The 22,214-nt window shown below is 49.0% G+C and overlaps 1 protein-coding gene across 1 annotated transcript in view; it reads right to left on the reverse strand.

The window, feature by feature from the left end:
• The window catches only part of LOC136426433 (antigen WC1.1-like), a 52,231-nt gene that overhangs the window by 24,152 nt on the left and 5,865 nt on the right, over nucleotides 1-22,214 (reverse strand). The window contains exons 2-27 of the mRNA XM_066415097.1: nucleotides 15,811-16,033; nucleotides 15,233-15,417; nucleotides 14,530-14,691; nucleotides 13,891-14,060; nucleotides 12,839-13,084; nucleotides 12,432-12,567; nucleotides 11,827-11,964; nucleotides 11,078-11,223; nucleotides 10,455-10,598; nucleotides 9,637-9,756; nucleotides 8,116-8,325; nucleotides 7,914-8,001; nucleotides 7,522-7,698; nucleotides 6,395-6,691; nucleotides 5,930-6,146; nucleotides 5,321-5,445; nucleotides 4,743-4,998; nucleotides 4,087-4,378; nucleotides 3,676-3,785; nucleotides 3,069-3,189; nucleotides 2,665-2,870; nucleotides 2,587-2,612; nucleotides 2,060-2,362; nucleotides 1,591-1,784; nucleotides 1,090-1,282; nucleotides 428-619 (exon numbers count right to left, since the gene is read on the reverse strand). Of these exons, the coding sequence (XP_066271194.1) occupies nucleotides 428-619; nucleotides 1,090-1,282; nucleotides 1,591-1,784; nucleotides 2,060-2,362; nucleotides 2,587-2,612; nucleotides 2,665-2,870; nucleotides 3,069-3,189; nucleotides 3,676-3,785; nucleotides 4,087-4,378; nucleotides 4,743-4,998; nucleotides 5,321-5,445; nucleotides 5,930-6,146; nucleotides 6,395-6,691; nucleotides 7,522-7,698; nucleotides 7,914-8,001; nucleotides 8,116-8,325; nucleotides 9,637-9,756; nucleotides 10,455-10,598; nucleotides 11,078-11,223; nucleotides 11,827-11,964; nucleotides 12,432-12,567; nucleotides 12,839-13,084; nucleotides 13,891-14,060; nucleotides 14,530-14,691; nucleotides 15,233-15,417; nucleotides 15,811-16,033 (4,677 nt within the window). The remainder of the gene's footprint in view (nucleotides 1-427; nucleotides 620-1,089; nucleotides 1,283-1,590; nucleotides 1,785-2,059; nucleotides 2,363-2,586; nucleotides 2,613-2,664; nucleotides 2,871-3,068; nucleotides 3,190-3,675; nucleotides 3,786-4,086; nucleotides 4,379-4,742; nucleotides 4,999-5,320; nucleotides 5,446-5,929; nucleotides 6,147-6,394; nucleotides 6,692-7,521; nucleotides 7,699-7,913; nucleotides 8,002-8,115; nucleotides 8,326-9,636; nucleotides 9,757-10,454; nucleotides 10,599-11,077; nucleotides 11,224-11,826; nucleotides 11,965-12,431; nucleotides 12,568-12,838; nucleotides 13,085-13,890; nucleotides 14,061-14,529; nucleotides 14,692-15,232; nucleotides 15,418-15,810; nucleotides 16,034-22,214) is intronic.

Here is a 22,214-nt window from a genome sequence, read left to right on the forward strand (position 1 = left end):
TTGCTCACCTGTACAGTTGGTTCCATCCCACACCTGTCCTCCCCACACCTGTCCTCCCCACACCTGTCCTCCCTACACCTGTTCTCCCCACACCTGTCCTCCCCACACCTGTCCTTCCCTTTGCTCACCTGTACAGTTGGTTCCATCCCACACCTGTCCTCCCCACACCTGTCCTCCCCACACCTGTTCTCCCCACACCTGTCCTCCCCACACCTGTCCTCCCCACACCTGTCCTTCCCTTTGCTCACCTGTACAGTTGGTTCCATCTCCCACCTGCCCATCCCTCACCTGTCCTCTCATACCTGTCCTCCCCACACCTGTCCTCCCCACACCTGTCCTTCCCTTTGCTCACCTGTACAGTTGGTTCCATCTCACACCTGCCCGTCCCACACCTGTCCTCCCCACACCTGTCCTTCCCTTTGCTCACCTGTACAGTTGGTTCCATCCCCCACCTGGCCGTCAGGACAGCCCAGGCAGACCGAAGCTGTGTCGTCACCTCGGCTGACCTCCACACAGTTCACGCCAGGATAACAGCTGTCGCCATGGCAACGGCTGGGTTCTGTCTGCCGACACAGGTTGATGGGCGGGTGTTGGTGGGAGGAACCATCGCAGATCACACCTGGGGGGGACACGTAGTTCTGTCAATCAGGTTCTTTATCCTCAGAAGGCACAGAACAAAGACAGGCTCCAGTCCTAACTGGTCAAGGCTAACCTTTGACCCTCCAAGTGGCGTCGCAGTGTCAGGGTGTTTGGCCCAGAAACTATAAAGGTCCTGAAACTAGGGTTCAAAGCTGGGATCCCCTGACGTGTCCCGTTGATGTTGCACGGGAAAGGCACTTTAAACAACTTTCCTCACTTCACTCAGGTGGAAATAAGTACCAGATATACAGCTCTGGTTAGGGGACGGCCCTTGGACATTAAATGGAGGTCCAGTGTTTGGAAAGAGCCACACCTCGAGCACATAAAAGAACCCAACATGCTTGTTGAAAAGAGTAGGAGTCCTTCCCAGTGTTAAAATAATCTGTCTGCATATGCAGCTTGTGCTCTGAGGCGGTTAATCGGGTAGGCAATACAAACAAACAAGCCCACCTGCGTCCTCGGAGTGTGCTCCGTCGCAGTTGCCCTGACCCCAGCCTTTCTGGCGGCAGAAGGTCAGCGACTGCTCGTGCCCGATGCAGGCCACGTCGTCCATCCACACCGGCATCTCGGCCGGCGCCGCGCCGAAGGCAGAGGACCGCAGAGCCTGCACCGCCCGGCCTAGCCCCAGCTCCTGGCACACCACCTAAGGGTCAGGGGGCACAGGTCAGGTCAGAGGGCACAGGTCAAGTCATAGGGCACAGAGCGGGTCATGTTGGAGGGCACAGAATGGGTCAGGTTAGAGGGCACGGAATGGGTCAGGTCAGAGGATACAGGTCGGATCAGAGGGCACAGAACGGGTCAGGTCAGGTCATAGGGCGCAGAAAGGGTCAATTTAGAGGGCACAGAATGGATGAGTTCAGAGGGCATGGGTCAGGTCAGAGGGTATGGAATATGTCAGGTCAGATGTCACAAACTTAAATGTACAGTACAATTCTATAGTCGCGTGCTCACCTCTGCGTCGTGCAGGTCCCACTCGTCATGGCAAACCGTCCCCCACGTCCCATCGTGCCACACTTCCACGCGGCCCTCCGTCGCGCTGGATCCTCCCATGAGACGAAGCACCCGATTGGTCGGTCTCGCCGGCAGGACGCTGCTCAGAACATCCCAGCCTTCCCAGGGGGCGCACTCCTCCACACAGGTGTAGTCTGGAGGGGATACAACATATTACTCAACACATGTGTAGTACGGGGGAGGGGGGCATATAACACACTCCTCAATTATTGTTTTAGGATGGGGAGAGATTTAGGTGCTGTGTTGAGGTAAGCTCCGAGTTAAACTAGTCATGTTTCGAGTAGACCTACCCCAGAGTCAGAGCGAATCCAGGTCTGCACTGCCGACACACAGCGTTGTTGTCAGCGATGTATATAGTAGGGATTGGGTTAGGGATAGTGAACTTTAGGAGTGTTTAGTGAGTACGTACCCCAGAGAGCAAATCCCGGCCTGCACTGCCGGCACACGGCGTTGTTGTCAGCGTTGTAACACGACAGGCAACTGCTGTGGCACGGAAGGCAGCGTCGCTGGAGCACGTCGCCATAGTAACCGGTCGGGCAGCGAGGGACACAGCTGGCCCCGTCCAGGAACAGCGGGTCTGCACAGCTGGTGCAGCGCTCCTTGCTGTTCTCGCAGGTACTGCAGGAGGCGGCGCAGTGCTGACAGACACGGTCAGCTCCCGGGAAATACCTGCAACAGGAAGGGAGCAAGGATGAAACCCCCCCTGTACATTCTCACTGGTACTGCAGTTCAGAGGATAAAACAGTTGCCTAAAGAAGGTTTGTGGGAAAGTAGTGACATCCTCGTCCACAGGTTTGTGTGTTAGTCAGTTTGAATGTGTGCGACTAGGTTTGTGGGTTTGTGTGTATCAAAGCTATTTTGTGATTAGGTTTATGTGTAAGTTAGTTAGTGAGTAGGTTCATGTGTAAGTTAGTTAGTGAGTATGTTTGTGCGTACCCCTGTCCACAGCTTGCCAAACACTGCTGCGACGAGTCGGGTTCAGGTGTAAGTTAGTGCGTTAGTTAGTGAACTCACCCTTGCCCGCAGCTTGCCACACACTGCTGGCTCGAGTCGGGCCCGCTGCACCGTACGGCGGCGTCCTCGGTGTGCTGGCAGTCCCCGTGGCCCAGACCCGCGCTGTGCTTCGGACACTCCAGCAGGGTCCGCTCCTGCCCCAGGCACTCTACATCATCCAGCCAGATGGGGCCCTGTCCCGCACCGAACCGCCCACCGCTGTCATGGAAACAACAACAACATCATCAACAACAAGCCTTCTCTCCTGCCCCAGGCACTCTACATCATCCAGCCAGATGGGGCCCTGTCCCGCACCGAACCGCCCGCCGCTGTCATGGAAACAACAACATCATCATCAACAACAAGCCTTCGCTCCTGCCCCAGGCACTCTACATCATCCAGCCAGATGGGGCCCTGTCCCGCACCGAACCGCCCACCGCTGTCATGGAAACAACAACAACATCAACAACAAGCCTTCTCTCCTGCCCCAGGCACTCTACATCGTCCAGCCAGATGGGGCCCTGTCCCGCACCGAACCGGCCTCCGCTGTCATGGAAACAACAACAACAACATCAACAACAAGCCTTCTCTCTGACCCCAGGCACTCTACGTCGTCCAGCCAGATGGGGCCCTGGCCCGCACCGAACCGGCCACCGCTGTCATGGGAACAATAACAGTGTCAACAACATCATCAACATAGCCTTTAATCCAACCCCAACCGCTACAGTATAAAACTGTGGCCTGATACAGCCACTACATTATAGTAATACATACATCATACTCAAGGTAACAGTTACCCAAGCCATTGGATAGATTAGGGAAACGGTAGGACGTAGATAAGTAGATAAGACTAAAAAGATAAGATGAAGTCAAGACTAAGTTGGTGTTATCATCATGTTTCAATCAGCTGCTGTTGTTTGACTACATCACGCTGGTGTGTTACGCCAAAGGGCGGTTATACCGGCTATATAGATACAGATACAGACTATAGCATAGGGCTGATAAAGCAGTGAGCACACTTTGACCCCTGACCTGTATGCCGCGACGGCGTTGCCCATGCTGAGCTGGCGACAGACGACGGTGACGTCGTGCATGTCCCACGTGTCATCACACACCGTCCCCCACACGCCCTCGTGGAACACCTGTAGGTAACATGACACCGCGGTCAGTATAGTCAGACACCATCATGCAACACGGTATATACCCAGTATGTCTGTTATCATGCTACCCCAGCCTGTAAGGATACAACACGAAATGGACAGTGCAGGTGATTTGGGAACAAAATTCCCAATGGTTGAAAGGAAATTAAATTTTCACTGGGCCCCAATGGAAATCAGCTATCATAGCTGTTTGGGCCATCCAGGTGTCTAAAGATGAAATATTAAATTGAATAGATGATAATTTTTTTAACAAGTTTCTGGGACAGCGCAGCGACTGTTTTACCTCCACTCTCCCTTCGAAGATGTCGGACCCGTTGACCAATCGAATCTCGTCGCTGCCTCGCATGATGAACCCGCTGCCGCAGTCGTCAACACAGGTGTTCTCCATGCTCAGGTACTTTGGGGCGGGGCACTGGATACAAGTGGTGGGGCTGTCCCGGCAGTCTGCGCACTGGGAACTAAACAAACAAACAAACAAACAAACGTTTACACAGGTGTGTTCCATGCTCAGGTACTTTGGGGCGGGGCACTGGATACAGGTGGTGGGACTGTCCCGGCAGTCTGCGCACTGGGAACTAAACAAACAAACAAACAAACAAACGTTTACACAGGTGTGTTCCATGCTCAGGTACTTTGGGGCGGGGCACTGGATACAGGTGGTGGGGCTGTCCCGGCAGTCTGCGCACTGGGAACTAAACAAACAAACAAACAAACGTTAACACAGGTGCGCTCCATGCTCAGGTACTTTGGGGCGGGGCACTGGATACAGGTGGTGGGACTTCACACGCAATAATTACCATGAAATTACCATGGCAGCGTGCACTAACCAAGCATTAGTGCTGCATATGTATTTCTGGCATTAATGCTACATTAGACAACAGTTCGGCAAGGGGACTTCACACGCTACTGTTCAACAAACAGACAAGAGTCTGACTTTACCTGCACTTCTTGCACGTTCCTGTTGCCTGGTCGCCGTAGTAACCCTGCAGACAGTAGTCGACGCAGCGGTTTGTGTCGGGGTTCAGGAATCGGCCCTCGCTGCAGGCGATGCACTGGTCGGGGGTTGCCTGGCAACGCAGACAGTTGAAGGAACACTTTCCACAGCTCTTGCCGTCCTCGCTGACGAAGTACCCGTCCGAGCACTCCGCTGAAGTCACGCAGACACGGGACTTATCCGGGCCGGAGCACCGCACACCTATAATATAACAAACAAGGATGAAGAGAGCTGATTGAAGCCACTACCTTGCAGCATCTCCATGCCTTGGAATAGAAGGTTAAGACCACGAGAGCAAGAACTTATGATGAGCCGACTGAGGGCACACCTCAAAGACCAGTGCAGCGAGAAAGGAAACTACGGGAGTTGAAGGAAGACTGAGTGCAGCTACAGAGTGTCCAGACTACTACAGCAGCAGAACATAGTAGTGGACCCAAGAGAGTTGCTGACATGTTTCAGGCCTTGTGCCTGCGGACTATGAGAGAGTTGCTGACATGTTTCAGGCCTTGTGACTGTTTCTAACCTGCGTCCTCGGAGTGCCTGCAGTCGCTGACTCCCCAGCCGTTGTGGCCGCAGTGGAAAACGGAACTCTCGTTCCCGGAGCACTCCAGCTCATCCAGCCAGATCTGCCCAGAGCCCTGCCCGAACCTGCAGCACCAGGAAACAACAATAAACAACAACAGTAAACAACAACAGTAAACAACTCCAGCTCATCCAGCCAGATCTGCCCAGAGCCCTGCCCGAACCTGCAGCACCAGGAAAACAACAACAATAAACAACAACAGTAAACAACTCCAGCTCATCCAGCCAGATCTGCCCAGAGCCCTGCCCGAACCTGCAGTACCAGGAAAACAACAACAGTAAACAACAACAGAAAACTCTGCAGTAATACCCTCCTGTCCATTAAGACCCCCAGTGCTTAAAGACCCCCCCAGGAAGTAAGATCGCCTAAGCAGTACGACCCCCTGTACTCAGCCTCTCCCACAACTTCCAGAGCTGTCCCCAGCTGGAGCTCCTGACAGATTACTTCTGTAAGACCCCCTGAGCAGGAAGAACCCCCTGAGCCCTGAGTAGTAAGACCCCCCCTGAGCAGTAAGACCCCCCCTGTGCTGTAAGACCCCCCTGTACTCACACAGCCTCGCCCACAGCCTCCAAAGCCGGTCCCAGCTGGAGCTCCTGACAGATGACTTCTGCTTCGCTAAGGTCAAACTTGTCGTCGCAGACCGACCCGTAGACACCCCCGTACTTGACCTCCACTCGACCTTCAAATGGGGTGCGCCCACCCACCAGTCGGACCCGGTCGTACTGCGCCAGCCGGTACTCCGAGCAGGTTGCCACACACGTACTTCCTGCAATCGTCATGGGAACCAAGGTTAAAGGTCAAACTTCTCTAAACCAGTACTTAGAAAAGACCTGAATCTCAGCTGTTAAAATAAGAACTTCAACCTATAAAAGCAGCTGCAAAGCCATACTCACTGTTTGATGTTTTTCATGAGCAGGAATTATCAAAACTAATTGAATTTCGTATGTGCTTTGTACAACAACAGCCCACGGTCAGATATGAATTGAATAAATTGTTTGTTTGTTTGTGACAGACCTTGCAGGTACATGTCCTCGGGACAGCTGGTGCAGCTCTCGGCGCTCCCCTCACAGGAGGCGCACTCCGGGCTGCAGGGCTGGCAGGTCCCGTCGCCCTCCCGCGCGTGGAACCCGTGCCCGCAGGTCGACACGCAGGTCGTGCCGTTGTTGTAGAACCCGACCTTGCACCGGTCGCAGCTGAAGGACGTCCCCGCGCACGTCAGGCAGTTCGCAAAGCACCGCTGGCAGGTGTGGTCCGACGGGTTGCCATAGTAACCATCAGGACAGCTGGGCTGGCACTGACGCACTCCTGGGCCTGCAACACAACACTTTATTATGTATTTTGTACAATGTCATCAATGATAAATGTTGATAGATTTGTTAGCTCTTATTAAATGATGTAATTTTCCACCCAAGTTCTTTTTGTAGTTCGCTACCCTTACCCTACCCTCTTGTCCCCTACCCTTTCCACCCCCCCTCCCCACACCCCCACTACCCCTCCACCCCCATCCTCCCTGCCCTACCTTCACAGCGAATGGCGACGTCCTTGTTGTGGTTGCAGTTGTTCTCCCCCCAGTCCTGCCTGTAGCAGTCCTCACATATACCCTGCCCCCTACCCCTACCCGGTCCCCCCCCTCCCCACCCTACCTTCACAGCGAATGGCGACGTCCTTGTTGTGGTTGCAGTTGTTCTCCCCCCAGTCCTGCCTGTAGCAGTCCCTAACCCCTACCCTGCCCCCTACCCCTACCCCTACCCTGCCCCCCTCCCCCTACCTTCACAGCGAATGGCGACGTCCTTGTTGTGGTTGCAGTTGTTCTCCCCCCAGTCCTGCCTGTAGCAGTCCTTACCCCTACCCCCCCCCGTCCCCCCTACCCTGCCCCCCTCCCCCTACCTTCACAGCAAATGGCGACATCCTTGTTGTGGTTGCAGTTGTTCTCGCCCCAGTCCTGCCTGTAGCAGTCCTCACCCCTACCCCCGTCCCCCCTACCCTGTCCCCCCCTACCCCTGCCCCCCTCCCCACCCTACCTTCACAGCGAATGGCGACGTCCTTGTTGTGGTTGCAGTTGTTCTCCCCCCAGTCCTGCCTGTAGCAGTCCTTACCCCTACCCCCCCCGTCCCCCCTACCCTGTCCCCCCCTCCCCCTACCTTCACAGCGAATGGCGACGTCCTTGTTGTGGTTGCAGTTGTTCTCGCCCCAGTCCTGCCGGTAGCAGTCCTCCAGCCTTTGCTCGTTGCCGTTGCACATGACGTTATCCAGCCAGATGGGCCCCAGACCCGGACCGATGTCTGCCGACTCCAGATCTATCAACCCCACTGCAGCACCTGGGCACAAACAAACAGGTACATCAACCCCACTCCACCTGAACATCGGGAAACAAGTCATTACAAAATTCTAGAATTTCAAATTTGAAAATAACTCTTTAACTTTGTTCTCCTCTTTCTTCAAGCTCCCATATTGAATTCTCGGGCAATTTCAACTCGCATTGATACAAGGTCCTGGTCTTTCCATTCTAAAACTTTCCTCCCAAAACACTCACCCAGGTTCATCTGTCGGCAGGCCACCGTGGCTGCATCAAGGTCAAAGAAGTCGTTGCAGACAGTCCCCCAGTGTCCCTCGTGTAAAATCTGAAAATAAAATAAAAACAACATTACACACCGTCCCACTGTGTTATGTCATGTAAAATTCAAGAATACATAAACACCAAAGGAACTCATGCTTCATGTCTTCAAAAAACTTGCCTCAATCCTGCCCTCTAATTGGTTGCTTCCCCCAGCCAATCGGATGGCAGCATACATGTTGATCTGTGAGGTGTCCATCATGGCGGCATAGGTGCCGGAAAGGCACATGGTGAGGCAGCGCTGGTTATGGAAGACCTTGGGGGCCTTGCAGGACATGCAGACCAGCTGGGCTGAGGAGAACTCGCAGGTCAGGCAGTCCGCAGGGCAGGGCTGGGGTAAACAACAACAATAAACAACAACAGGTCAGGCAGTCCGCAGGGCAGGGCTGGGGGTAAACAACAAAAATAAACAACAACAATAAACAACAACAATAAACAACAACAGGTCAGGCAGTCCGCACGGCAGGGCTGGGGTAAACAACAACAATAAACAACAACAGGTCAGGCAGTCCGCAGGGCAGGGCTGGGGTAAACAACAACAATAAACAACAACAGGTCAGGCAGTCCGCAGGGCAGGGCTGGGGGTAAACATCAATAATAAACAACAACAGGTCAGGCAGTCCGCAGGGCAGGGCTGGGGTAAACAACAACAATAAACAACAACAGGTCAGGCAGTCCGCAGGGCAGGGCTGGGGTAAACAACAACAATAAACAACAACAGGTCAGGCAGTCCGCAGGGCAGGGCTGGGGGTAAACATCAATAATAAACAACAACAGGTCAGGCAGTCCGCAGGGCAGGGCTGGGGTAAACAACAACAATAAACAACAACAGGTCAGGCAGTCCGCAGGGCAGGGCTGGGGTAAACATCAATAATAAACAACAACAGGTCAGGCAGTCCGCAGGGCAGGGCTGGGGGTAAACATCAATAATAAACAACAACAGGTCAGGCAGTCCGCAGGGCAGGGCTGGGGTAAACAACAACAATAAACAACAACAGGTCAGGCAGTCCGCAGGGCAGGGCTGGGGTAAACAACAACAATAAACAACAACAGGTCAGGCAGTCCGCAGGGCAGGGCTGGGGTAAACAACAACAGGTCAGCAAAAATAAACAACAATACATCAACAACAAAAATTTCAAATATAAATAACAGCAGGTCAACAGTTTAACGTCCTATCCGAGGGACGTCCCTGATAGAATCTTAGACATGTTCAGTTCAGTTAAGTTCATCCTCTTTTTAGAGGTTACACACGTGTTTCCACATGTTCCTGTCGTACATGACAGATCCAAGTTCCTAAGACATCTTCAAGGCCAACATCCTCTTCGACTACTAAATTCTTTAGTGTCAACGATGGGCAACCGCGTCTACGCCTTTCATTTGGTTTCCAGAGGAGAACCAGACATGTAGGTACTCATTTTCATCTGAGTGAAGTGAGGGAATTCATGCTAAGTGCCTTTCCTAAGAGCATAATGTCAACAGGGCATGTCAGGATTTGAACCCAGCACCTCTGGGTTCTGGGCTAAATACCCTCAAGCTGCTATTATGCCACTAATGCGAATTAGGTCATTATAACAAACAGAAAATATCATCCCACCAAATTTCTACGTATTTCTGAAATCCCAAACAGAGAAAACCCTGTTACCTCGCAGCGGAAGCTTGTGGGGTTGCCATAGCGACCGCGGCCACAGTCGAAGACGCAGGTCTGGTTGAGCAGGAACATGTCTGGTCCGCAGGTCGTCTCACAGGCGGCGTCCTTCAGAACCTGGGGGAGGGGGGGGGGGGGGTATCATTAGACTAAGTATAATAAATATATATTTATAATTATCATTCATTTGAAGTACTGTAACAGCCTGTGAGTAATGAGGCTGTTGTAGTGATTTTACTGCTTGTAGTTACCTCTAGCTCAGTGACCTTGAGTTACCATGCATGTAAATTGTTGTCGGTTGTTGAAGGACACCCGTTGTTCTCTGACCTCCACATCCAACATATGAACAGGTGTCTCCAGATGCCATGAATAATAAATCATCTTTTATTGTGAGGAACATTTATGACCCTTTGTCTTTTTTATCACTTTCTTTTTTTATTTATTTCTTTTTTATCACTTTCTTTTTTTATCACTTTCTCCTTCATTACCATCCTTTCCTTCACCTTACTGTCAAGGTTCATCAAACCCAGCATTTTGCCTTGAGGATTGACAGGGTAATGACCTCAAACTGACTGACATCAACATGGAGAAAATTATAAAAGTCTGCACAAGTACAGCACCAACAAAATGATTGAAAACAAAAAAGTGGTTTTTGACGCCCTCTTTTAAATGGCCTCCAGCGGAGGTCAACAAAACTGCAGCTGACTCACACAGACAGGCAGTAACGATATCCAGGTGCATTTCTACACAAACAGGCAAACTTTACATTCTATTGCTGTTGCTCTTATCAAGGAGGTTAACCTCCTTGCTCTTACCTTGTCAGCAGGACAGGCGGTACAGTTGCTGTCGCTCTCTCCGTTGGCACAGCGACCGCACAGCTCCAGGTTGCAGGGGCGGCACACGCCCTCCGATATGACCCCGTACTCCGTCAAACCGCAGTTCACAACACAGCGCCCATTCTGAAACACCAGTCATAGTTACTGTAACTGTTACAGTTAGTGTTCACCAAAGTCTACAACACAAGGGAATACACATTCTGAAACACCAATTTTAGAATAGTTTCGGCTAGTGTTTACCACAAAGCTCCAGGTTAAAAGAGTGGCACACACTCGGACGGGCAGATTTACAGATACTTTCATGCTCTAGTTTTGAGATAACAGAAGGTAATAGATGATATAAGTAGTATTAAGTGCTGTAAATCACTCTAATCCGTGCGCCTAAAATCTCATCTCACTCTAATATAGCGGCAGGAAAATATAGCGGTTGGGGGAAAATGGAGTAGGTCACGGCACTTGATTTTAACGGTGGGAACAGACATTACTGGCTTAAATATTAGTGATCAAATATTAGCGATGATGAAATTTTAGCTGATGACTAGTGACCGTTAAATCAGCTAAAATTAAGTTACAGTTAACAAATCAAGAATTACAGTACACACCTGCAGGAACATGGGAGCCTTACACCTGGTGCAGACCTCCTCCGACTCCAGGCAGTCGAGGCAGTTGGAGGTGCAGGGGACACACTCGGCCTCGCCGCGCAGGTAGTACCCCAGCCCACAGGTGTCCACACAGGTGCCCGTCTCACCTAAACACAACACACAGGTGAGAAAAAAGTGAAAGTAATCTCGAACCAGTTTATAGCTCTTCTACTGGTTGTGACAGAGAAGACAGACACCATTTCGAATATTTACAGCTTCATTCAGAGAAATTCCTAGGCTAGCTCTTTTCGACAAATACAATGAACAGTGGACCACGTCTTAAGAGGACTGCAACCTTTTCCAGTAGTGTGCATGTTGGGTGTGGCACAACAGCCGGGTTTGAACTTACATCCTCTTGGTCCAGAGGCAGGTCACTATATAACCACTAGAGTACGCATGCTACCTATTCTGGGACCTCCATGAATAGTTTCATCAGGTTGGTACTTCACTGAGTAAGACAACAACTTGAAAGTGATTTATTCAACCAACGTTTCGGTGACCGTCTGTCACCTTCCTCGAGGCAATTCTGACTGGTTCACATTGCACTGCAGCACAGGAGTGGCTGCTATTTTTCTGGTACCTGTTTCACCAACAGAAGCGAAACAAAAGGGCCCAGCGGGACGCTAGCCTGTCCTCTCTCCTTCTATATAAAACCCCCTTGGTTTCACCATGAGTTTTACAGAAATGTAAGCTGCAGGTTTAGTCAGTACCTCCCGAGGCAGGTCCTGAGCACTGCACGCCGGCGTCCTCGTGATGGTTGCAGTCGTTCACGCCGAACTCCCGCTGCAGACAATGGAACAGCTCATTCTCCCCCCCGCGGCACGAAACATTGTCCATCCAAATCTGCCCTGAAACACACGGCGGGTCATGTTACACACACAGGTCCTGACATTAATGTGTATACGTACAAAGGACTAGACAAAAAAGCAGTGACAGTTGAGAGCTGGCAGAGTTCGTAGGAGCTGGCAGAGTTCGCAGGAGCTGGCAGAGTTCGCAGGAGCTGGCAGAGTTCGCAGGAGCTGGCAGAGTTCGCAGGAGCTGGCAGAGTTCGCAGGAGCTGGCAGAGTTCGCAGGAGCTGGCAGAGTTCGCAGGAGCTGGCAGAGTTCGCAGGAGCTGGCAGAGTTCGCAGGAGCTGGCAGAGTTCGCAGGAGCTGGCAGAGTTCGCAGGAGCTGGCAGAGTTCGCAGGAGCTGGCAGAGTTCGTAGGAGCTTCTGATCACCTGTCCCTGCTCCATACCCCGCCGACCTGACCGCGGACAGGCGAGTTATATATGTGTGGGAACAGGTGTGTGAGAGTCATGAGTAGAAGCCTCACCTGTTCCCGCTCCGTACCCGGCCGACCTGACCGCGGACAGAGCGCGCCCGAACCCCAGCTCACGGCAGACCACGTCCGCATCACGGATATCCCACGAGTCATCGCAGACCGTCCCCCATTCGCCTCCGTACTTCACCTGCAGGTCAAGGTCACATGGAGGTCAAACAGGATCATGGTTACATGTCAGAGTCAAGTTTACGTAGAGGTCAAACAGGGTCAAGGTTACATGTCAGAGTCAAGTTTACATAGAGGTCAAACAGCGTCAAGGTTATATGGAGGTCAGGCAGAGTCAAGGTTACATGGAGGTCAGGCAGAGTCAAGGTTACATGGAGGTCAAACAAATTCAAGTTTACATGAAGGTCAGACAGGGTCAAGTTTACATGTCAGACAGGGTCAAGGTTTCCTACCTCCACCCTCCCCTCGAACACAGTGGTCCCTCCCACCAGCCTGATGACGGCCTGCTTGGCCAGCTGGGGGTCGCACGAGGTCACACAGCTGGTCCCAAGCAGGAAGGTCCCCTCGTGGCAGCTAATGCAGTAGTTATCCACGTGGCCGTTCTTGCACAGGCGGCAGTTGGAGGCGCACGGCTCGCAGGTGTGCGACAGCGTGTTGCCATAGAAACCAGGTGCGCAGTCCTCCACACAGGTGTGGTCCTGAAACGGAGCAGCAGACGTCAGCCCTGAGCTGAGATTCGATTTCTACCGTTCCACAGGAGGAACGAAGGTCAACACTAGAAGTATTTGTTAGAAATTCAAATACCGATTTCGCAATTTAGTGTAATTACTGGCCATGGTAGGAATGAATTATAAGTAGCTGACATAATTTGTAGGAGTGAACATTATGACTACTGCTACCAGTAGTATGTCAGGGACTTTACTGAAGCGCCAGCTGGTAATCATTGGTGGTACTGCAGCGGAAATGTGTGGGTGACCGGATGGTGTCAGAATCACAAGATGGGGCAATTAGTAAACAGCTTTCACACTACCAAAAATATCTTTTTCTTGTTTTGCTTATTTTTGATTCTGACGCACAAGAATTTTCTAGAAATAAAAGCAAAACTTTCTTTTTTTTTCTTAAAAATGCAAGAAAAAAATTCTTGCCTAATCTTGACCAGATTCAATTCTTAAGAAATACAAGAATTGGTTTCTTATAACCAGTTCAATTCCTGAAGAAGTATAAGAAAAAAAATCTCAAAACATGAAAAATCGCAACAAGAAAAATTTGCTTGCCCCATGGACAAGAACGATTTCTTGGACACAGAAAAATTTTCTTCCTTGAAGATCAATTTTCTGTGTGGAAGAAAAACAAGAAAAACTTTCTTTTTCAATTTTGGTAGTGCACTTATCGTGGATGCAGAGGACACATTGATGTGACTGCCCGCCTAAAAGGCAACCTCAGTATGAAGGTTCCATGTTGTAGTTGGGAACAAGTGTAAAGCTAAAAGCTGTCTGCTTCATACCTCGAGAAAGCGTGGGGAGTCACATGACATGCAGCGTCGTGAGTCGGCGTAGCACGTCAGGCACTCGGGCGCACACAGTTCGCACCGGTTGGTGTCCGGGACCCGGTAGAAGCCGGCGCCACATTCCGTAACGCACTGCCGCGACAGGTCAGGTCCTGAGCAGCGCACTCCTGCGGGGGACAACATTTATGTATCTTTTATCTTTTAATTTTCAGACAGCTTCAACACCATGGACCTGGTACAGCTTCAACTTTCTACCAGCTGTCCCCGTCCGGTCCCACTAATCCAGTCTGAGGCAAGCATTTGGAGTTTAGCTGAAGTTTCGGAAATATGACTGAAAGTTCTCTGAGTTCTCTGCATGGGTGCCCTGAAAAGAGCACATTGTTTGCTCAGACATCTCAAACTGATCTCCATGAACAAGGCATCTCCATATGGAAACAATGTCTCCATGGGAACAGCATCTCCATGGGAACAACATCTCAATAGAAACAGCATCTCTATAGAAGCAGCATCTCCATGGAAACAGAATCTCCATGGAACCAGCATCTCCATGGAAACAGCATCTCCATAGAAATAGAATCTCCATGGGAATAGCATCTCCATGGAAACAGCATCCCCATGGAAACCTTGCGGACTCACCGGCCTCCTCGGAGTGCCCACAGTTGTGCTTGCCCCACTCCCGATGGCCGCAGAAGTCCAGCTGGCTCTCGTCGCCATGGCAATCCACGTCGTCTAGCAACATGGGGACCTCAGGAGAGGCTGCTGGGAAGGCTGAGCGCACTGTGGCTGCAACAGCATCTCCTGTGCAGAAGTAAACATAAACAGGTGTATGACTGGTCTGTGATAGATGGGTAAGAACAGGTGTATTACAAGTGTACCTAAACAAATTTTAGGTACAGGTACACGGGTTAAGGTACAGGTCCGGACCTGAACCTGTACCTAAACTACTTGTTCGAAAAATGCTAGATTTTCAATAAAGACAAAAGCATGTTTGAACTGGTAAAAACATAATATTTGATTGTGCTAGGTATTATTTCTATGAAAACACAGATGAAAATTTGACTCCAGCCATGCGAATGTGTTTTCTGTGCTTTAGAGTGGCTTTACAGCACTGCCACGGTAATTTCATAGTCATTTTATCTGTCAAAGTGGCCATTCCCTGAGTCCGGTACACAGCTCTAATTACAAGTGTATGACAGGTGTGTGGCAGGTGTTTCTTTACCCATCTCCAGCTCCCTGCACACGACCCTTGCCTCACAGGTGTGTATATGACAGGTTTGTGGTAGGTGTGTGGCAGGTGTGTTACAGGTGTGTTACAGGTGTGTGGCAGGTGTTTCCTTACCCATCTCCAGCTCCCTGCACACGACCCGTGCGTCCTGCAGGCCCCAGGCGTCGTCACATATCGTCCCCCAGACGCCCTCGTGCAGAATCTCCACACGACCTTCGAACTGCGACCCTCCACCAATCAGGCGCAGCCGCTGCTTGGGGGGTCCGCGGGTCAGAAGGGGCACGCAGTCAGCAACACACCTGGGGAAACACATGGCGTGGATAGGCAGTTACTGTAAATGTATTTAAGTTTGCGTGGTTTTAATTTCGTTCTAAAGGGAAAATGGAGTGTTCATGTGGTTTTAAGTTTGCGATAGCACAATAGTAACATACTGCTACAGTATCGGTCTAAAAATGTTCATGGTGGTTTTAATTATAAGTTGGTGGTGAAATGATCGCCACAAAAACCACGAGCATAAAACCAGTGTGAGCATTTTTGCATTAAATAATTTTACAGTACTTAATGTGTGACAAATATGAAAAAAACATCGCTGTGTAGTAGTTCCATACCTTTTCTTCTTAAGTTCTACCTTTGGCTTTAGAAGAAAAGGTATGGAACTATTACACAGCAATGTTTTTTCAACAGTTCCTTACCTGTTGCCCTTGAGGTAGAGCGGTTCGCTGCAGCTGGTGCAGTTGGTTCCGGACAGCGCGCAGGTTTTGCAGCTGCCCTCACAGGGGCGACAGTAGCGGGACGACCCCTCCCCGAACCAGCCGGGCCCGCAGTCCGCCACACAGCGCCCAAGGTCGGACATGTAGGTGCTGTTCACACAGTTGTTCACATGGGGAATGCTTCTCCTGGTGAGGCTGGTGCCATCTGCAGGACAGGTGGTAAGGAACAGGTGTGAAGGACATGTAAGCCCTGCTAGCACAGATGTTCACAATAGGACAAGCATGCGCCTCCTGATGATGTTTATGCCCCCCTCCCCCATTAGAACCATACTGACTAGTGCCCATCCCCCTCCCCCATTAGAACTGTACTGACTAGTGCCCATCCCCCTCCCCCATTAGAACTGTACTGACTAGTTTCCACGCCCCCCTCCCCCATTACAACTGTACTGACTTGTGCCCACGCCCCCCTCCCCCATTAGAACTGTACTGACTGTTGACATCCTGAATCCTGTTGTGGATCGATCATATCGATCCCCGCTCTCCACTCCGACATTGATCACATTTCGCACGTCTGGCAGAGAAACGTTAGCCTCCATTCTGCCTTCCTACGGGGGTACTACGGATTGTAGAATTCGGCCAAACTCCCTGGCAAATATTCCCCCTACAGCCAGCGTGGTTTGTCTGGTTCGCGAGATTGAAACTCCGTGGGCAGGGGGACGGTTCGCAAAGTTCGGGGTTTCCTCATCTCATTATTGTTTACATCCGCAGTGTGAGAGTACGGGAGGGTTTGTAAAGTTCGGGGCTTTCCCTTGGGCGGAGAAATCAAATGTTGTGTTGCTGGTTACCCGGCCTTAAAATATTGGCTCGGTGGGGATTCTTCTTTTTTCTCTTTTTTTTTCAGATTTCGACCGAAGTTATCCAACAAGTACATGTTGGTACTCATGAATCTGGCGCAGATATCTTTAACAATATTGCAATTATACAATTATTTCACATGATGTCCTTGGTTATGCATTGTACAAGCACAAGCACTTGATAAACTGAGCAGAGCAGTACAATGTTACCTACATATTCTTACACCAACTGTTCAAAGCTCTCATCTGTAAACTGACAGCGCCAAAGCAGAATTTCTGCATTACAGTAAAATGCAGAAAGCCTGCTTTGAATTTCATATCCCAGATGTAAGATCGAAAGGTTTAGAATATGTCCTTTGCCCTCGGCCGACAAAAAAGGCAAGGGTCGGCAGGTCTTTGCCAGGGTCGGTAGAGTAACTGGAAACATAACATTTTTCTCGCGCTATGGCTTTAAGTCGCCATGGCCGATTACATCATACTGTCAGCCTCGGGACGGTTTGTAAAGTTCCTGGTGGTTATGAAAGTTTATTTGCAATTTTTTGCCCGAGGGCTAATTGCAACTTTAAACAATGTATATTAAACTGTATATAAAAAGGATTCAGACAGTGCAAGCTAGTTTAAGGAAACCCAAGCAACATTAGGGTCCGAAAATTTTGAATTTTGAAAGTTTATCTATTTAGTCAGTTCTATACATGATTAGTTCAAACAACACCATCACAATATGTATAGCGACGTTCATGATGCAAAAAATACGCTGTCGTTGTGATGTGAGAACTCACTGAAAATCGTCGCCGGGGTTTTTGTAGCGGTAAGCTGGCGAAACTAAGGGGATGATCGTGCGGCACGTTTTAGCGTGGTTTTAAAATGCTCAAAGCATGAAGTTACTACGCAAATGTGCTAAACAGTGTTAGTAAATGTCACTACCATAAAGATTTCAGCATTATTTCATTTCCATATTTTTGGCACTTATATTGCTTTGGTTGCCTTAAACAATGGTCACAAGTAAAACAAGTGACTATTCTAAGCCTGCTATGGAATATGCTGTAACGTTATTAAAATGCATTTAAGTTTACGTGGTTTTTATTTCGCGCTAAGGGGAAAATGCAGTGTTTGCGGTATACCGGTAGTTTTTAGCTCACGGCAGTACTTTAGTCACATACTGCTACAGTATTGGACAAAAATGTTGCATTAAACCCCCGCGAACATTTCTGCATTTACAGTATTACATGTAGGCTTTTTGGGTTTGACTTCTAGTGTTATGCTATGAAACATCCTGCCTCCCGACCGGCGTGACGTCATGACCCGGCATGACGCAGCAGTTTGTTTTGACGCGCCGCTGCTGAAAGGGTCTGAAAGCGAGTCGTGTTGGCGGTGTTCTATCCGGTCCTGAACACCGGCTGATGTAACCTGCCAGTCCCGGGCTGATGCAACTTCTCCCCGCCCGCCTGACGCAACAGTTCGCCTCACAAAAGAACTCTTCGTTTAGAAATTAATAATAGTGACATTTGGGAAGTTCGCACCGATAGCATTAGTAGTTGTGATCATGTTATAATTACGGGCCGGCCCTCTAAAATTGTAAGGGCCTTAGGCTATAAAGACCCTATAAAGAGAGGGTTTTTTGAGCTGATGTAACCAGCCTGGCGCAACAGTTGCGTTCATGAAAGAACTCTTCATTTAAAAATGAGTAGTGACATGCAGGAAGTGTTTCGCACCGATAGCATTAGTAGAACGTTATCATGATTATACTCGAGGGGAGGCCAACTAGAAATTGCAAGGATATAACCTGGGCTTGTCTCGGGCTGATGCAACTCTTACCACCCGCCTGACGCAACAGTTCGGCTCACAAAAGAACTCTTCATTTTAGAAATTAGTAGAATAAATCAAGAAGGTTTGGATAGATATTTAAACCTCCTTGAATGAATGAATGAACTTTATTGCTCAACAATCGTACATGGTTCAATGTATGACATTAAATCAACATTACTACATGGTTAATCTATCCTACAATTCTATTATAACTACAAAATATCATCGATACCAGTATATGGGTTACAATATAGTCCTGTATGGGTAATCCTGTCTCGCGTTTGGAATGATTTATGGGGAAATTGACCTATGTATGTGGATATAGGACTATTAGGAGTCGGACATGACAACAATATATAGAAAATATCGCTTTGTGTACCAGACGGGGTGAACTTTGTCTTAGTAGTAATAGTCACTAACAGCGCATCTCTCTCTTTGCTATATAAGTTGGACAATTCATCAGTAGTGGCATGCAGGAAGTCCGCACTGATAGCGTTATCAGCTGTTATCATGTTATTCTCACTAGTTGATAAGGGGGCGACCCTGCAAAAATTGCAAGGCTATAACCGTGGCATGTTCTGAGCTGATGCAACCCGCCTGACGCAACAGTTTGTTCACAGTAGTTCCTATAGACCTGTCCGTTTGGAAAATATCCCATGCTACTGGCACGCGAGAGGCATTTCACACCGATAGTTTTGTAAAGCAAATCATTATTATAGGTTTTCCTGTAATGATTTCACAAGGATATCGTCAACTAAACAACGGTTTATTTAGCGAACATGTTTTGACCATAAACTGCTACATAAACACTAAAAGTTAATTTGCCGTGTGGCTTCTGTCGTAATGATATACTGTAGCCGATAAATGTTGCCACCATTATTAAAATCAGTCCTCGATGCTCTTTCGAGACGAACAAGCTGATGATGCTGTTATTATCACATATATTCTGTTAGGGGAGGCCTTCGAAAACCGCTATGTTTCTGGCCTCCCCTGCATGTTTTGTTTGTCTTAACTTAATATCATGAAATTAACTGTTTTACGAACTATATTGTACTTCTGTGCGCGGGGACATGACCTAGGCTGTGCTATCTATAGACTGACTGACAGAAATAAATGATTCAAATCTATTTTATTTCCGAATATACAAAGTAAATTATAAAAGCAGACATCTATCAGAAGAAGGTAAATAACTGTACAGATGAGTTCGTGACTAGTTTCTCTGCCCGGTAGGAAACTGGGAAGCCGCGGCGCATCCTGGAGGGTTTGGGGATTCCGTGGGAACGGCCTGGCAAGAACCCAGCTCTCCAAGCAAATGTTAGGAGGCAAAATCGTTATGTGTTCCTAGCTTCTGTTGCAGACTGTTTGTTTGGGAGGCATGTCATAACAGGAACGGACAGCCAAACGTCACGATTTTCCTCCCCACATCTGCTTGGAGATTACAGTTCGCGGCACATCCTGGAGTCACTTCACCACTTGAACAGACTGTTCACCACCGACACAAACACTCCAACACGGGTCAATACGGGCGCCAAAATATTGACACAGGCTGATCCGCGATGCTTCCGCGTAACTTTGTAGTAAGGCTCGGTCTGAGTGAAATGTGCAAAGTAGCGATTTCTAGGTTCGAATATACTAGTAGATCGGTTCATTCAGGCACACGTACTTTTTTTAAGGAAAAATGTCTCCATTTAAGAACGCCAAAAACCAGCTTCTCTATCAGACGAAGTTCGACATATTGTTTCTTCGACAGTGCGACTTATGTCATCGGCGTTTTCGTAAAACATGAAGCAAAAAGTGTTTGGAAAAATGAAGAAAGTAATGATTGTGCCCTATTCGCTAACATCAAGTCGTAAAGACTGGCGATAGTATTGTCTATATTTCAATGCGAGAACGAGGTGCGAATTTGTAACTTCAAATATATACAGTAATACTTTCTAATCAAAGGTTAGGCTTCGGCGTGTTTTTGATGTCCTTTAGACGTTTTTACCAGGCTTTCTATTTTGTCAGGCTTTGTTGTTGACAAAATAGAAATCCCGATAAAAGTTTCTAAAATAAGACGTCCAAAACAAGCCGGCGCCTCACCTCTGCTTGGAGAGTAACACAGTAGCGTGTGACTGATGTAAGTGGTGTCACGGGGGCACTTCTAACAGCGGCTGTTATCGTTACTTTCTCCTCTGGTTATTTACTCTGCCCGAGCTTGAACAAACACCTGTCTTCTCTGCGCCTTTCCCGCTCAGGGACGGCAGGCGACGCGCTATGTTCGCCGCTTTCACAGGGATGTTAGGACCCCTCACACTTATGCGTATATTCATGTGCGCGTGAGTTGAGCATTAGGAGTTATTTTCTACTTTGACCCACCGTTGTGCAGCCTAGTGATCGAACCTCTGGAATCGCTTATTCGGCTGAAAATTTAACCTAAGCCAAAAACTTTTTTACCGCAATCCATGCGGACTTGTATATACGCACAAGTGTGACAGGGGCTTTGGGGCCCCCTCACACTTGTGCGTATATTCATGTGCGCATGAGTTGCGTATGAACATTATTTTCTTGTTTCCTTTAGGCAAGATGAAGTTGTTTTCTACTTTAACGCACCGTTGTGTAGCCTGGTTATCGAACCAAAGAAATTGCGTTTTCGGCCGCAAACTTTACCTAAACCAAAAACATGTTGATACGCAACTCATGATCATGCGGACTTTCATATACGCACAGGTGTGAAGGGGGCTTTACGTTCGTTCGTAGAGGCGGAAAATGGAATTACTGTATTACTGTAACTTAAAATCTTTTATCAAATCAGAGTAGCGCAGGACTTTTGTAAAGCACCACCTGGTGCACACTGCAACTGGACAGTGAGAGTTTATCTCAGTCTCTAAGCAGACATGCAGGGGGGAGCATTAAGGTTTAGTGTGGTCAGATCTTTTGGGGCAAGTCAGAATCCTCACGATTTTGCCCCGGAGATCCGCTCGGAGGTGAAGTGTTACACGTACTAATCATGTACGACATATGCACATACACGCACTACACACATACTGTTCTAAGAATTGAGCCTGTATAGCATGTAACGGCACACGCTGTACATACAGGCCGTTCCAAGCGTTGAGCTTGCATGACATGGATAGCACATGTTTAACAAAGTTGAGTCTGTATATATGTACACGCTTCACATACAGCAGTTCCAAAAGTTGAGCCTCTATAACATGTAACGTTACACGCTTGACGGTTCAAAAAACTTTCCGAAAGGTCAGAACTGTAGACGTAGTTGTGCGCTGCTCTGCATGACGGAAGCGATGACTATTTTATTCTCAACTGTTTTACAAATAATGTGTGTGTATATATGTGTATATATGTGTGGTGTGTGTGTGTGTGTATGTTTGTTTGTGTTTGTGCGTGTGTATGTGTGTGTGTGTTTGTGTGCGTGCGCGCGTGTGTGTGTGTGCGCGCGTGTGTGTGTGAGGAGGTGGTGGAAGTGGATAGGATGGGGGTAGCTGTTCAAGTTGTCCTTCGGTCTATGGTGCCACGTAGGATCGCAGACTAACGGCGCTTAATCACCACTGCTGCTGGTCGAGGGGATTGCGCGCTGATATAATACAGTATAATCACCCATTGTTAGGCTGGGGCGTGCTTCTCAGGCGCATGCATGCCACGCGGTTACCATGGCTACCGGCTATATCTGTACGTGACGTGCGGTTCCCATGGTTACGGGGCGCGTTTGTTGTGGTTCAGAACGGA

The sequence above is a fragment of the Branchiostoma lanceolatum genome, chromosome 2 (assembly GCF_035083965.1).
Source record: "Branchiostoma lanceolatum isolate klBraLanc5 chromosome 2, klBraLanc5.hap2, whole genome shotgun sequence".
Taxonomy (NCBI): domain Eukaryota; kingdom Metazoa; phylum Chordata; class Leptocardii; order Amphioxiformes; family Branchiostomatidae; genus Branchiostoma; species Branchiostoma lanceolatum.